The sequence below is a fragment of the Phasianus colchicus genome, chromosome 8 (genome assembly GCF_987193195.1).
Source record: "Phasianus colchicus chromosome 8, bPhaCol1.hap1.1, whole genome shotgun sequence".
NCBI lineage: Eukaryota > Metazoa > Chordata > Aves > Galliformes > Phasianidae > Phasianus > Phasianus colchicus.
In genome coordinates this window covers 24,912,582-24,929,066 of record NC_143443.1, presented here as the reverse complement: position 1 = coordinate 24,929,066, position 16,485 = coordinate 24,912,582, and the positions used below count along the sequence as shown (strand labels likewise).

Genomic DNA, 16,485 nt, shown 5'->3' with positions numbered 1-16,485 from the left:
AGCTTAGATTATAGAAGTTGACAGATTTATTTATGACTGCAGCAGACTGGAAAGTATTTTGTGCTTCCATTTAAAATTTCAACACTTTCCCCATTTTCAAAAACACAATTTTAAAAGTGCTCAAAATATTTAAAACACTTCTTCCAGCAGTGAGCAATCAAAACCCAAAGCAGTTTCCTAAGAAAAAGCCATGAAGTATTCTGCTATAAAATCCTTTGACTAAAACTAAGGCTTTCCAAGAAATTTTGTATTTTCCTGGAAAATCAAACACAGTAAGAAATACATCAATAGGAATTCTGTAATCACTCTCCCTCTTCAAAAGATTTGTAGCTTTGGTTCCAGTTCTAGTTTTAAAATGAGAATAAGTATGGCTTAGCTGTTTAAATAAAAATTCTCTCATTTAATATTTGCCATAAAACTATTAAACAGTAATGTGAACTTTTTCGTAGGACTAATATTTTTTTTAATATTTTTCCAGTGATGCCACCTAAAAATGAAAAATACCAGAAGTACAGTCACTTTAGATTATATATTAATAAAACATTTTAATATCTTTTCATTGCACCTTCCTTCTTTTTTCTTCCTCTTTCTAGCTGCAAAAAGAATAAAGCAATTTGGGGAAGATACTTCTGCATGAATTTTTAATATGTAGTTTCCTAACAAAATACCCATTCTACTTACTGCTATTTGCTTCTCTATGAACACCAACATCAGAGCAATGGAACATGCCCCCACATCAGCCCAGAAATTCATTCTGCTTTATTCAGCTTCTGCCTTGCCCAAAATCCAGACGAACACTTGACTTTCTCCAGGAAAAGCTGAGATCTTCCAGTGCTTTCTTGAGAGCCAAACCAGAGACACATCAGGCTGCATACTTCTAACTCTTTACAGATGCTATTAAAACAGAATTTACTTAAGTAGCATCAGGATAACACTCTAAAGGACAATGCTTAACTTGCAGAACAACAGCTTGGAAGTAGCATGGATCACACTAATCTCCCCCTCACCTTTCCTCTCTGCACTTAAGGCTTGCTGTAGCTCTAACACCTGAAAGGAATTGCACACCCCCAGCATCTGACTCAAATCAGACCCAGCTGGCTGCATCTTAAGGGCAATCAGTAATCCATGCCTGGAAGCAGACTATTTTCCCTGTATCCATAATTTCACAGTGTAGAACAGGGAAAGACAAGCAAGAACCACTTGATTCCATTGCATTCTCAGTAACGTGCATATAAATACACATAACTAGACATCTGGAAATTCAGAAGAGATGGGTAATATCTGTGCCGAGACAATCAGCCCGTGAGAGCATTTCACAGCCTAAGACTGCAATGAAAGTGAAAGCTAAAGAAAGATGAGTCAACTCCCATTTATTTTTTCAGTAAGCAAAGCTTCACAGCAAGCCTTGGGTGGTTGTGATTACATCATACCCTGTTGCAGTGATGAGCAAAATCTGTTTTATAGCAAGTGGAAGCAGGCTGTTAATGTCTGATGGCAAAACAGAAGCAGTAAGCACCAGAACGAAGTGTTACAGATAAGCAACAGAGAGGTATTGCTACCAGGATAGATCTGCTACAAGTAGATAGAGGGATCAAGATGGTGTATTCACTCAACGTATCATCTGTTTATAGTCCAGAATTGTCACATACAACCTTCTACGCCTGTGATCCAGTTCACCTATTTATTACCATCAGTTCTCTCTGATAAACCCCTATACACCGGGGAAAGTTGTTTTATTGCAGAGCTTTGACTCTGTGCTGAAGTGTTTTTATTCACCCTGTGAAGCCGATGACAAATCCAAATATCCTCCCTACGTAGTCATTGTGGCACATGTTTGTTACCACCAGAGAAACACCTCTGTGGTTAAACAGAAGCTTCAAGATTTCTCCCATGGTAAATTTGTTGTGAAAACTGTTCTCTCTTTGAGCTTCTCAGTGAATTCTACTGCCTCAATGTCAGCATAATCCATGGAAGCTTGGAACCTAACAAGCTTAGGAGACCATTGGCTCAGCATGGGGAAGCATTTAGCCATGCTGACCTAAAGTCACAAGACCACACTCCTCCCTCAAGCATGAGAAAGCCTGGGGAATGATTGCGGCTAAGAGCATAATGCAAGCTAACTGAAGAGTGCCCGACATCCCTATGGCCAATGAGTCCTTATTTGAATTCCAGCTTCTGTAGCACTCCTAGACTCATGTTTTGTTGTCACTTGCCACCCCAACTCTCTTCTTTCCAATTTTCCTAATTAGTCACAAGCAGAAGAGATATCTGCTTTTCCTCTTCACAGATTTTCTCTGTGAGTTGAACACCTGAGGCAGATTGAAGTCAGCTCCAGCCCCCCAGTGCTTGGTTCTTATGCAGGCTGTTCAAAGCCAACTGAATCATCAGCTGGCCCTGTAAAGCACCTGCCTCTCCTACCCCCTGCAGCATGCAACTAATTTCACTCAAACCTCCACATGACTTGAGGGACTGCTCGTACCAGCAGCCAGGGAGCCCAGCTGAGACCCCTGATTTCCCCATGCACTGCCCTGAGGCTCAAGAGCTAATCAAGCTGTGCAAAGCCCTGGGGAAGCTGAGTCATCCCTGGAGAAATGCTTGTCATTTCCCCCTCACTGCTGGCTACCCATGGATATAGACAACACAACAGAAACAGAGAAGGGACCTAGATTAAAGAGGACATGGGGATGGACAGGAGTCACTTGGTTCCACAGCCTACCACAGGCAACTTCAGGGGACCCTACTTTCCAAAAGAAATATGTATGTGTGTTGCTACACAGACCCTATTAGAGCTTTTACACTACTTGATTATCTGACACATGCACTCACTTGTTCCAGGTGACTTCAGACATGACCAAAGCTCTTTTTGCAACTTTCAGAATCACCTTAGCTTTTCTTCTCTGAGATATACAGCCAGGAGTTCATCCTCAAGCTTTGCACCCCATAAAGCCCAGGATACTAAAAGCATTTTCCCTTTGCTACTTGAACCTCCTTCTCAAAGAGTTTGCAATTTATTATCAAACAGGGTGTAGATGTGTATTATGCATCTCCAGGTGCAGACTCATGAATTAAATCTTTCAAAGTGCCTCAGGAGAGGCACAAATATTCATCAAAGACTTCCTTTAGACAGTTTCAGTTGGAAAATTAAATAAAATAGCAAAGATGCTGGGAGGAAGAAGAAAACATTCAGGTTGCCAGAAATGAAGAAGCATGCCTGCAATCTTTTCCCAGTTGCAAGAGGCACCCCATAGGGCAAGAGGGTAGCTGGACAAGTAGCTTTACTAGATACTCCCAGAGCAATAGTTTTGGGCAGGGAACCTTTGCCAGTGAAGGGAAGTAAATAAGTGAGAATGTAGCAATATCTGCCCTTAGAAAAACCAGGAGACTTCAGACAACTAACTGAAAGGATTAGCAGAAAAACAATTTCTGAAATGAAGAGAGACCTTTATTTTCATAACACATTTGCTCCATCCTTAAAACCAAACAGATCAGGGCCTACTTGTTGGTCCAGAGAACACTTGACACGTTAAGGTCTGTCTTTATCTGGCTAAATGTCCCTCCTCCCCAAGAGAAGGCGATTTCATCCACACTGCCGCAAGTATCTTTGTGCCATCCTATCCCTTAATCCAGGCCCATATCTCTGGAAAAGTGTTCAATAACGTGGAACACCACTGTACTAAGGGGATACCAACTGCAAAACCAGTGCCCACACACCAGACCAAGCACAGGTCAGCCAACATCCAGGAGCAATCTCAGCACTGCTGAGGAAAGCAGTAGGTAATGGTACCACTCCCAGGCTGGGAGGTAGGTCTCACAAACTGGGTTTGCCATCATTCACAAGGCCCCCACCATGAATTGACCCAAGCAGAGTCCCTGACTTGAAGCCAAATATTAGGTTGGTTAGAGCCTGTCCTGGCTGAAGGTCCACAGAGATTGAAGTGCCCTAGAAAGATTTCTTTGACAAGGACCATCAAGCGATGGATGAAGAAAATTAAAAAGCCAGCTGCGGTAAAGAGAACAGCAAGACAAGGGTGTTTTGCTCAAGAGGCATAGCCTAGATCAATCCTCTGCCTGGCTTTCCCACAGATCTTTCCCTTTAACTGCAATATTTCCTCTGCAAGGAATTTGTGTCTGACAAAGAGAAAGAATATTTCATCCCTTTTCTAGGTGTGCTTCTTTACAGAGAGGAATTGAGCTAAGCGTGGCAAAACTCTTATCATCTCCCCTGCTTCCCATTTTGTCCCTCAAATTAACAAAAATATTTTGAAAAGCTATCAAAAAGAGCAAAACAATGCCACATGTCAATCTTCAGATAAAAATAAATTTGAAGTCTGACACACAGTTCTGCAGGCACAGTGGATATTAATAATTCAACAAAATATTGTACTCATTACTATATTTTGCAATACCACAATAGCACACTTTAGCAGAATTCCTCTCCAAATCACATTGTAACAGCCATCAACAAATAAAATGTAATTCACTACTTTAAATGTGTTGTTTAAGGGCTAAATATTTCATCAGAACTAATTCATTTCAAATAATCAGACTAGGACTCTCCTTGCAGCACCAGGACAAATCTCCAGCTCCATTTAGAAACAAAATCGTTTCAAAAAGCAAATCAGAAATTGAATTCAACTGGAATATTTTATACCACGCTCCCCTGTAGACTGATGGGACCACAACTACACAGGCCACAAGCATCACAGCTCTCTTATGTTGTTTACATTATATGGCAAGGTTAAAATTGGAAAGATACAACAGAAAGATTCAAATTTATTTTACTGCCTGCCTTAAACAGTGGCCAACACCTATTCTCAGCAAGATAAAAAAAAGAGAAAGCATCTCAGCCCAAACCTCAACTGCCATTATTTGTAAACAGCAGTGCTCATCCAGTTTTTCCACCAGCCAGTTTAATAAGGCTTTGCAGAGGAGGTCAGTTCTCTCTCCTGAATGGGGAAAACCGAAGAACAACCAGAAACAGTTCGCCAGTGGTTAATATAAAGGATAACAGAGGAGCTCATATATTTCTCCACTTGCACAAGTAGAAATAAATGCATTTGCCAAAATATTTTCTTGGATCCCAAAAATGGGACCAATCATCTAGATCTGATAACTCCTCTTTACTCCTGAACACAACACCTCCCAGCCCTGGAGTGGTGTGCTTCCAATCAGAACTAAGAAGAGGAGGGAGATTTTGTTTTTGCCAACAGCTATTATTAGTGAAAAATGTTACCAAATTCATAATAAAACAACAAAAAACACACCTCAACCACTGCCAAGTGTAACTTTTACATTGGAGCAACCTTCAGAACCACAGGTAAGCATCTGCCCTGTTGTCTCACAGACTGACATCAGCAAGTAATTCCTGTAATTAAGAAAAGCAACAGTCTTACTAAGAGGGCCATCATCAGATGATATTAATGCCTGTTTATAATCTATGCAGCTCACTGCTTCCATCCAAGAAGAGGCTACCTTCTTTTTACCAACTGCATACCAAGATACAGCATAATGCAGAAAATCAGAGTGGTAGAGACAACTAGCACGACTTTTAAAACAGAAGTAAAAAGGCCAGCATATCTTAATATTGCCACTAAATTGTGCTGAATTTATTTCTATATGATTATATTTCATTTAAAACATTTAAATGAAACTTTTCTATACAAAAATACTTTAAAGAATTATTTTAAAAAGAGGGTGGCTTTAATTTTCATCAGAATGCATGTCTATGCTTAATCTGAGTCAGATTTGGGGAAGTCATCAGGATGGAGATGGGGGTCGGGGATTAAGCTCATGGTATTTGCCTTCTGTCAGCTACTCCATGCACATTCAAAAGTACCAAGCTGAGCAGCAAGTTATTGGCAAAGCTGAGTACTGTGTAAGCTAGATTTCAAATGCTAGATGTGCCAGACAATTGAATGTCAGAAACAGCCATGCTACTGAGCAATGTCAGATGTGACACTGGGAATAGATGGACTTTTGGTCTTGTCCAGCACATCTGATCTTATGTTCCTGGGCACGTGTCCAAAGCCTATTAAACTTGACAGAAATGCAAAGAATTCTCTGGCTTTTAATCTGATCTTGTATGACAAGAGACAGAAATGTCTACAGATGTTTAACCTGTCAAGGAAAGGAGTTAATGGGAACTCACTCTAATAAATAGACCACCTTCACTGCGCTGCCCATTTGTGCTGTGAAGTCATTCGACCTTAACAGCTACATCCACCTCACTGCACAGCACAATTCTTAAAAGTTTGTCTTGCTAGCTTGTTACAAACTGCCCACTCTCCAGACTTCCATTGAGCAAGAGGGTGGGACCCTCAAAACAGCAGCCCCTTGTGAGCAGCAAACTGGGAGCACACAGTTGCCTGAAAGACTTGGAAGAATTCCATGAACAGTAGGAACTGACATGTATCTCAACACAGAATCATGGCCAGCACACAAATGTTTAAAATATTTGGATTTTCATTAGAAGTAGCACAAAAATGCTGAGACTTGGCAAGATCAGTAGTTCTCATCTTACAGCACCTAAATCCCTGGTAGCCAGAGAATATCCATGTTCACATTGCAAATATATGCAACATAGGTTTACGTCAGTGCACTCCAGCTGACTTGCACATGAATGTTCCACCAATTGATTTCCCACCAATGCAAGACAGGGAGAGTGACAGTAGTTCACTTTGTAGCAATACCTTGGTCTCCCTCCCTCGAGCTACAGATGGAATCATGGTTCTCACAATCAAGCAACACATTTCCACCATTCCAGGCTCAGGAAAACAGAAAACAAAACTCCAGAACAATGAAAAATTAATAACAGGAAGCAGAAGACATGCACAGAAACCCGCACTGGCAAAACAAAGACTGCATACAGAAATACTTGCATTAGAATCCTATTGGCACTAGCATAAATCAAGCTGCGTCAGTCCAATACCAGCATAAAATTGCCATGAGCATGAGCTGAACAGCATCCCTTGAATGTATTTACTGACATCTTTTCTATCCTTACAACTAATGCCAGGACAGACCATTTAACTAGAGGTCTAAAGCTCCTGCTTGCATGACAGCAATTTATACACCCTGGCAGGTGAGAGTGAACCATTCAACTATTTTGACCTAAGTAAGTAGAACAGCCTTCTGACGGCATTGCTCTGCCCAGCTCTTGTCTGAGACACCTCCAAACATCATTCAGCCATGGCACATCTAACCTGAACTGACCACATCCCAGCATTAACACACTGACTCCACATAATCGCTCTCCTCCCTTCTCTCCCAGAGGGGGTTTTTACTTAGCTGCAAAGCAACACAGCATCAAAATACTGCACAGGCTGCCAGTAGAAGTGCCTGCCTCACTCAAGAGATTTTTCCTCCCATACCGCTTTCAGTGCTAATTCCTTCTGTGAGGTTTGTTGTTCTTCCCTGCCCAGGGCAAAAGCTGCCATAGCAAAAGGATGCACAAGGAAGACGCATCCATACAAGTCAAGCACAAGGCTGACTCCAGAGGGAAAGCATTTAAATAAAGGATGAACCTGAAACAGCTACCAGCTCCCCTGTAGCCAAAACTGTCTGCCAGCACAAGTTCACCACAGGGACCATCATGTGGGAGCAAAACATCTGGCTCCATGTTCAGGAAGAAGCAAAGAAAACTGACCAGCACATCATTTGATCTTATTCTTCAGTATTAGAGTTAGATCCGCTTCCTTATCTCTTCTGCAAGTTTTTACTATAACACTTTCTCCCTCATCCAATTTATTTTCCATTTCCAGTAGCATTACAGGAAGCCCAAATTAAAGTGTGCGTGCACACAGCTAAAAGCCATTAGAATGTGCCCTCAGTGCAACTCAGAAAGGCAGGCTTTGTCACTTGCAGCATGTCAGGTAGGAACAAGTTACAAAGATAATCTTTAATTAATTAAAAGCAAGCAAGTGTAGAACTGAGCTTGGAACAAAGAGATGCAGTACAAGCAAACTGGAAAATGCTACACTGCCAGCAGTGCTGCCTTTTGATTAAAGGAACAGTTTTCAAGCAGGCTGGCAAAAAACAAGAGAGAGCAATATTAATTAAGTAAATTAGAGCCTCCTCAGTGCTGATACTGTAGTTGTGTTTTAGGTTGCTTTCAAGAAGAAACCAGGCTTCAGCTTTGGATGCAATAGATCACGTCTGTCTGTTCACGTGTTAGCTAGGGAGGAATAATTTGGGGATCTATTGATGAATTTGAACTGAATTCAACAGAGAGGGAAAAAGTGTCACAGCACAGAATTCCTGTAAGTTCAATAAATATAGATCAGCTGAGTGGAGAAGCAGATCCCAAAATAGTACCTGGCCTGAACCATAAGGCACCCAGTGACTGTTCTCAGAGCTGGCAGAACTCAGGCTGATTGCTGTGCAGACCACCGCTGCCTAAGCACATCTGTAACACTCAGCCAAGCACACCAAGGGGCAGCTGTTCTCTTGTCCAATTGAGCAGCTGCAAGAGGGGTCTCAACAGAGATGAAAGAAAACACAGAGAGAACTTCTGGAACAGAAATTGGTTAAAAATAATAGATTGCAAGTTTCTGATGCTTAAGAAGATAAGATGATCAGCCTTTTTTTTTTTTTTTTTTTTTTAATTTATTTTTTTATGTTTTGGAGAGCAGGCAGCTACCACAGGCCAGATAGGCAAACATTCACTGCTGTTACTAGATCAGATCACCAAAAATGTCAGCAGAAACCATAAGCCAGCGAGGTACGACAACCGGACCTTCCCCTGCCACATTTTATATCCCACACTTTTTAGAAGTTCTCCATTTAAGACAAGTCTGGCTGATGGCAGTAGAGCTGCCAGCCCTGGTGTCTGTATCTATGTAACACCTGATCCAGACACTGTGAATCCACAGGGCTTTCTCCTGATGTTGCTCCAACAGTTACCAAAGCACACTGGAATCACGATTCATTCTCTCTCAAGAACAGCATGGCTATCACATCTGTTTTCATCCTCACAGGTGAGCCATTTTTCAGGCCAGGTGGCAAATCTGGTTTTCAGAGAACTCCTGTCCAATACAGGCTTGCTTGCTTGCCCCCTCCCCTGCCACATGCTGTGTGCAAGGCTTCCTGTGCACAAGGTCACCATGCTCCTTCACTCACAGGCTCACACTCGTGTTTTACATCAGCCTTTAAATACCCAAACAGAAGCAGAAACCCTGTCTCATTGCAAACACAGAGCTTATGCTGGTTCAGATAGCAGTTCTGACCAAATGCAGTGTCCCAACCACCTCTCTGCACCCCCACTCACATTCCTACAGGCACCATAACAAGGGCATTATGTACTGTCCCAGTTCCCCATCTTTCAAAAGAAGACTGGCATGGGAGAAATCCAGTCCAGGACCCACTCAAGGGTGCAAGAAGATTTAGTTTTAGAAATCCTTCACCTTAGGCTGAGCAGCAACTTTTCCATATGGGTTGGGAGATGTAATACAAAGAGTGGAAAATATCTCTGAAAGGTAACAAGACCCTTGAACCTTGCATTCTAATACATTATCTCACGACAAAACACAAAAGCAAACAGGCTCATAGACACATATATGTCCTGCCACTACCATCATCCAAAATCACAGAATCATAAAACAATTAAGGCTCCTCTTTCAGCTCTGTATTTCCAGTGGAAGCCCAAATTCATGGCTCTCACAGCCTCACTATATCAGCTCTCTTCCAGCCTGAAGGTACTACAATTAAGTACCTCAGTCTGGGAAGCCATACTGGTAAAAGGGTTAGAACTGCAGAGGAAGATACTTTTAAATCACTTTCAGCCAGAAATTCTCAGAGCTTTAACTTGATCAATCTGTTAATGATTTTAGCTGAGCACATTCCACTTTGTTATTAATGAGAGTTCTTTCCACTCTTAGCTTCTCTTCTCACCATTTTTTCTTTCTTTCACACAAACTCTTCTAAACACAAAAATGCATCCAGTATGTGAGCTACATCATGGCTAAAGTAAAGCAAAACTTTTATCCTTAAGAAGCCATATCAATAAGGGATAGGAGTCAGAACTCTTGCCTTCTAGCTCTGGTTCTGACCAACACAACTAGGGGCAAATTCCTCCTATTTGCCATGCCTTGATTTCTCCAAATAAAATTAACAACCAACACTACTTACCTTTCTTAGTAACCTTTGAAATGTACAGTTAAAGGAAATTGCATAAGATCTTTATGTACACAGTCACCACTGTTATGCTGTAAGCACAGGATTGGTGAGGCTTGACCATAAAGTATATGAAATCTAGAGCACAGAAATTCATACACCCACCTCGTATAGAAAGATTTTCTCTCCATCTTCTAGCAGAAGCAGCTCAGAACTACAGCCAGGAGGCCCTGTTTACCTGTATGAAGGTTACTGATCACAGATGTGGGGGATTTTCCAATCAGGCACAAACAATGGCTAACAATCAATTACAGCTCTCATTCTTTCTTCTCTACACTCCTGAGGTTCTCAAGCATCTTTGATAAGAGCTAAATAATCATGTTTTATAAATTCCTTTCCACCTAGCACCCTTTTGCAAATCGTCATCCATATCAAGCTTCATCAACAGCCCTACATTTGAGTTAGCTACCTACCTTTGTAGATGGGGGAGCCAAAGCAGGGGGAAGTGTACAACCCCATTAGGTGCAATGGCAAGAACACAAATCATGATGATGACCCGTGCACATACCCTGTTCTCCTCTGTCACTCTGAGGAAGCACATCTGAGCTTAGCCCATGTCTTTCTCTCAGCCTAGAAAGACAGCAGGAGCTCTGTGCTCAAGTCCTCTGTCCCACTTACCTCACTCCCAGATGATCACAGGGGGCTCAGTGCCTTTCTGGAGCACAGCAGCAGCATCACTGACCACTAAAAACATACCAGCATCACCCGCATGTTACAGACTGGCACACTGTCTGTAACAGCAGAAGAGCAGTTGCTGCTAGGATCCTAAGGCCTTTCATACATTCCTGATGTAAATGATTTGCTGCGGCTCAATCCCATCTCTCCCAACATCCAAAGATCTGTTTTAGTCCCAAAGACAGAAGTAAGCACAACCTTTTTTCCTGAGATGTTAAATGTTATTTTGTCCTACCATGCAGTGGCTGGGATGGATTCCAGCCCGTTCTGCTCCTCCACAGTCACACAAAAGAAAAGGAGAGAAGCACTAAACACTCAGATTTGTGCAACATCCTCATGCTCATCAATTTATTACACAATCATTTGATCTGCAAGGGACCTTTAAAGGCCACCTGGTCCAACTCCTCTGCAATGAACGGTGATACCTGCAGCTAGATCAGCCTGACCTTGAGCATCTCCAGGGACAGGGCATCCACCACTTCTCTGGGCAACATGTGCCAATGCCTCACCACCCTTATAAAAAAAAAAAAAAAAAAAACACTTCTTCCTTATATCCAATCTAAGTGTCCCTTCTTTTAGTTTGAAATTATTTCCCCTTCTATCACAACAGACCACACTAAAGAATCTATCTCCTTCTTTATTATAGTCCCCCTTTAGATATTTTTCCATCCCTTGGATCATCTTTGTGGCCCTTCTCTGCACGCACTCCAACAGGTCCACGTCTCTCCTGTACAGGGGATCCCACATCTGCATTTATAGTGGAGTCTTAGAGGAAAAGACTCACCAGGATAAGCTTATCTTCTGTAAATAGGGCATGGGGAAAGGGACAATGAAAGCACCTAGCCCTCAGCAAAAAGCTCCACTGGTACAGGAGAGGAGCAGATCAGCAGCCATCCTTGGGGGCTACTCACAGATACAAAATGAAGCACTGCATCGAGAAGGTGATGTGTACTCACTGCTGCTCACCGGCACAGCAGAGGATAATACCACCCTTCTCCCAGCTCAGCAGCACCACTGGCACATGCTGGGGGATGCCAGGGGCACTTGCAGGGCTCAGGGAGCCGAGCTGATGAGAGACCCTGGGCTCCCACCTCCAGGAAGAAGCCTAGCAGCAATTAGAGAAAACACAAAAGAGAGATGGTATCAGCTGCAAGGCAGGGAAAGATGCTTCACCACGGCCGAGTGCACACTAAGATTATTTTGCCGTCGTAGAGGGAACCCCGGATAGCAGGAGTTTCACAGAGTCAATGACTCCAAGCAGGTTTTCATATCAATATTTCAGCAGCGCCTGTCTCTCCAGTGTGGATTTCCCAGGCCCGGCTCCCCTCCCCACCTGCTGCAGTATTTTCCTTCCTTTAGCAAATGCCCACACTCCCTCTAGTGCCCAGCTCTGCTTCTCACACAGCAGCAACTCAGCACCTACAGCCCGCACCCCAGGGGACCCAAATCATGCAGGAGTTAATTAAAAGTGCTGCTATTTTGGGCATGGAGGCCATGTAGCATTCTGCAGATCCACCTGGCCAGTATTTAAGTCACATATCCAAATGCTAAGAGGAGAAAACAGCACGACGGCCCCAGCATTAGAGACCCTGCATGAATAGGAGACAGCTTTGCCACTCATTCCAGTGGGAGACCAATCAGCTCCCCTTCAAGACTGAGAGGGAGGAAAGAAAGAGTTCTGATTATTCGGCATCAACCTTTTCTGATTTTTATTGTGTGCTGGGACTCAGCTGGCGACGAGGGCTGGGACTGACCTTAACATTTCTACAGCAGTTTATTGATCAAATACATTTGAAACATACAGCCATCCTCTTCAAACACCCAGCAAACTATTTGCTTCCCTCAGTCTCACAGTACCCTAGAAATTCAGGAAAGGAAATACTGCCACACCCTTCCTTTTGCATAGGAAATGATGCTGCAATTTTCTCTGAATGTTGAGGGGAAGTAGGGATTTGGGAACATATTTGCCTTGAGCTTCTACAGAGAGTTTAATCAAACCAAGAAGTTTGTAGGCACAGCGTTCACGTCAGCAAAGCAGTATTTTCCAGTGAAAGGGAAGGAAGCTCATCTTCCCACAATCCTGCAGCTGTAACCCAAGGAGCAATCTCACATCAGTTTACACTAAGGACCCAACTAAATATATTTTGCTGCTTTGGAGAACTTCTGCAATACAGAATTAAATACTGCACAAGCAATATGTTATTTAACTTATGCTCTTGATTAGAGGCAGGCCAGACTCCACACTTTCAAAACAGATTCTCACTCTTGATCAGACCCCAGTGAAACTCAAGTCCTAAATCCATAGCTGATGAGTTTTCTTGCCATTGCCCTGGAACCAATCCCAACCATGAGCTCAGGTTTAGCCTTCAATCTTGAAAAGAGATCATTGAACTCAGGTAAGCACATACTGTTCTGCGTTCCATCTACAGAGATTCAGGGAGCTGAAGGAGCATGACACTGTGGTATGACAAGTAAATTCTCGACTGTTTGCAACACCAGTTCCTAGTGTCCTTTAATACAACCAACATTAAAGATCTTTGCTTACTTAAGCTGCGTTTTACTCCTCAAATAACACTGCTTCCATATTTTTTTCTAAAATCTCTGCCACAAATTCAGCTATAAAATCAGAAACTCTCAGAAAGTTTCATATTCCTGTAGCTTTGCATTTTAGAAAAATATTTGCCTTATCACAACTATCTTTTGGGAGAAGTTTCTCTAGCCTACCATTAGTTCTCTGTTCAAACTCATTTTCAAAATACTGTCGTCTAATTGGAGAATGTTTTCCATTTTTAAAGAAGTGAATAAAGGAATCACATAGCTGTGTCTGTTTGCACTCAAATCACTGTGAAATCTTAGCCACCAATGTAAGACTTTATCTCTGAATCCAATTATTGAAGCCTGGAAGGATACTGCTATGAGAATACCAACAACTTGCTGCTCTGAGCAGGGAAATGGTTTGGGGAATCGGCCAACTTCACAAGGCACGCAGGCAACAACATGGCCCAACTAGGCATCAACCTGATTTGACAATGAAGCCAGCCTGGAGAGAAATAGCCCAAAGAATCCTTTCCAGATGCCCTTCTCCCTCTCTACTGACTCAACACAACCATAAAGCAATTGCACCATGGGGGTTTCATTTCTATTTCTCCATCTTTCCCGCTGGAATATTAATTTAAAATGGATTGTCAAAGTCCTGTAGAATAGCTTTAGTGGCAAACTTCATTACAGGAGAAATGGAAATGAATCAAGACATTGTGACACAGCTGGTGTCCCTTCAGTGTCAACAAGACCTCAACATAAGCAAAAGCCACTAGAGGAGAAAAATCAGTCTAGAATAGCAATTAAAATATATACCAAATTCGGTGAAATTAATATGATTGCTCTACCACTGTCTTATAGTCTAGGAGTAAACATTTTAGACTGGAATCCAACTGGACTATTGGAGCAGTTATCCATGGTTGACAACTAACTGCAGCATTCCCTGCCTAAAGATTCATTTTCTTCCCTTCATCCTTTCCAAGCACAGCAGTCCATTTGGAATTGCAAATGTTGCCCACCTTCTTCTGCCCATTGTGCACTGCATTGTTAGTCATCTTAATGAAAAACTACCTGGCAGGCAGCAAGCCCATCAACCTCCCCAGCTTGTAATTCACCATGGGAGTGAGTAATGTCTCAGCATCAAACCACCAGTACATTAGCAGATCACACCAGAACACTGCCAACAGCATTCAGAAGAATCATTCCCGGAAAAGACAGGCTTCACTTGGACAATTTGCCTTACACTGCCAGCCCTCAGAACTAGCACAGGGTAAAGCAAAAGGATCTCTGGCGGCAGGAGAAAAAGAAACACAGAACCCTGTTCAGGACAGGTCTATCACCATCAGATCATGTCTATCTGAGCCTTAAAAGCCATTCTAATGACTTGCAGCACCACTTTCTTTGAGACCGAGCTCTTCTTCAGTGTCCACTTGGACATATTTTGGGTCTGTTGTCACACTTTACATGCTCTCCTATCAATAAGATAAGCTTCATCTTTCTAATTCTACTTCAGGTAGCAGTTGGCTACTATAGTATTATTAGCCACCTCTTCATCAAACTCCTCTGCCTAAGACTTCTCATATTCCCAGTCTTGGAGTGAATCTCACAATCATGCTAACTCTAGAAATGCCAGCAGTAGGGTGGCATGATAAAACAAGACCCTGTCCAGCCATCTACCAGCTCTCATCCTATCTTCTCCAACTTCCAGAGCCTGGATCGTAGTATAAGCATCAGTGCAACTTCTACACGTGCCTTAGGCAAACGTCCTCTCTTTTTGTGGCATTCTGGCACATATTCTCATCTTTTAGTCTGAATTTTGGCCTGAAGTTGTTATTAGAAAGAAAGGAAATGCATACTGGGGTGGGTGAAGCACACTGTGGTCGTAAGCTGAGGCCACTCATTGGAAAATGGACTGAAAACATCTTCTAGAGATTAAAAGAAAACTAGCAAAACTAGAAGCAAAACTCTTTGCTTCTTACATTGAACAGATCAAAACACTGAACTTGCAGGGCTTCCATCAAAAAAGCATAGACAGAATTAAATACTTCCTACAAACAGTTACATTCATCAGTGATAACTCTGAAACCTAATGACAACTGGTGTCCCAGCATATCATTTCACTAAGGATCACATTTACAGGGCAACCTGAGTGTTTTATCCACTGCTTCTCTTGAAGAAAAAAAAAAAAAAAAAAAAAAAAAAAAAAAAACACTATTGTCAAGAAACAAGATTTAAAGCTGTAACAACATTAAAAGTGATGCTGCTTATTTTTGTGGGTCCTTATCTTAGGTACATGTGAGGGGAAAAAAAAAAAAGGATAATCTGAGAAATCAGATTATCTTCACAGAAAGGTTGGAGAGAGCATCTGGTGAGCAGAACGAGGAAAAATTTCATGCAATAACACAACCACCTAGAGAGAGGGGGAAAAAGTGAAGAGGATACAACTGCTCACTGAATGGCACATTGGTACTCTGTGCAGAGTGGAAAGGTTTTTAAACAGAATGGCTTGCAGATCTTCTGAGAATAATGCTAGCTTGCACTAAAAATTCTCCTTTTTTCAGAAAGGCCATAACAAGAAAACATTTAATCTGATCTACAGCAGGTCCCTCAAGAGCTTTAGCGACCTCTCTCAACAAACACTTCTATAGGACAGATTGATTCTTAAGTGTAAGTCACCTTTTCTTTATATCAGACCCAGTGAATTAAGCCAAGTGCAGCTCCAGAGATAACAGACAGAGAACACAAACCTCATTTCTATGCTGAACATTATTTTTGCATTTTCCTAGTAATTACCACCTGAAGATCTTCAGGTATTGTACAAAACAAAATTCTGCTCCACAACACCACTTTGTGGAGGTAAGCAGTACTATTCTCATTTAACATGGAAGAGCAGATTCAGCTGGGTTAATTGTCTTTCCTAAGGTCACAAAGAAAGCTCGTGGGCAGGACAAAGCAGAGAGCCCAAATTCCCCAATCTCCATTTGCCTCTATTCTAATCCTGACCTCACTATCTGCAAAGGGAGAAAACAAAAGTTGGTTGCCTGGAAGGGATTATTTTTTTAATATGTTTAATATGTTAAATTGAGATTTGAGCAAGAAGAG

At 42.0% G+C, this 16,485-nt stretch overlaps 1 protein-coding gene across 2 annotated transcripts in view; it reads right to left on the bottom strand.

The window, feature by feature from the left end:
- The window catches only part of SORCS3 (sortilin related VPS10 domain containing receptor 3), a 266,625-nt gene that overhangs the window by 246,824 nt on the left and 3,316 nt on the right, over positions 1–16,485 (bottom strand). The window contains exon 1 of one of the 2 annotated variants that reach the window (XM_090145483.1): positions 682–975. The exons of the other annotated variant lie outside the window; for it this stretch is intronic. Coding sequence (XP_090001609.1) covers positions 682–753 — 72 coding nt within the window. The 5' untranslated portion in view covers positions 754–975. Of the gene's footprint in view, positions 1–681; positions 976–16,485 lie in introns of those variants that run through there. 2 annotated transcript variants of the gene reach the window in all.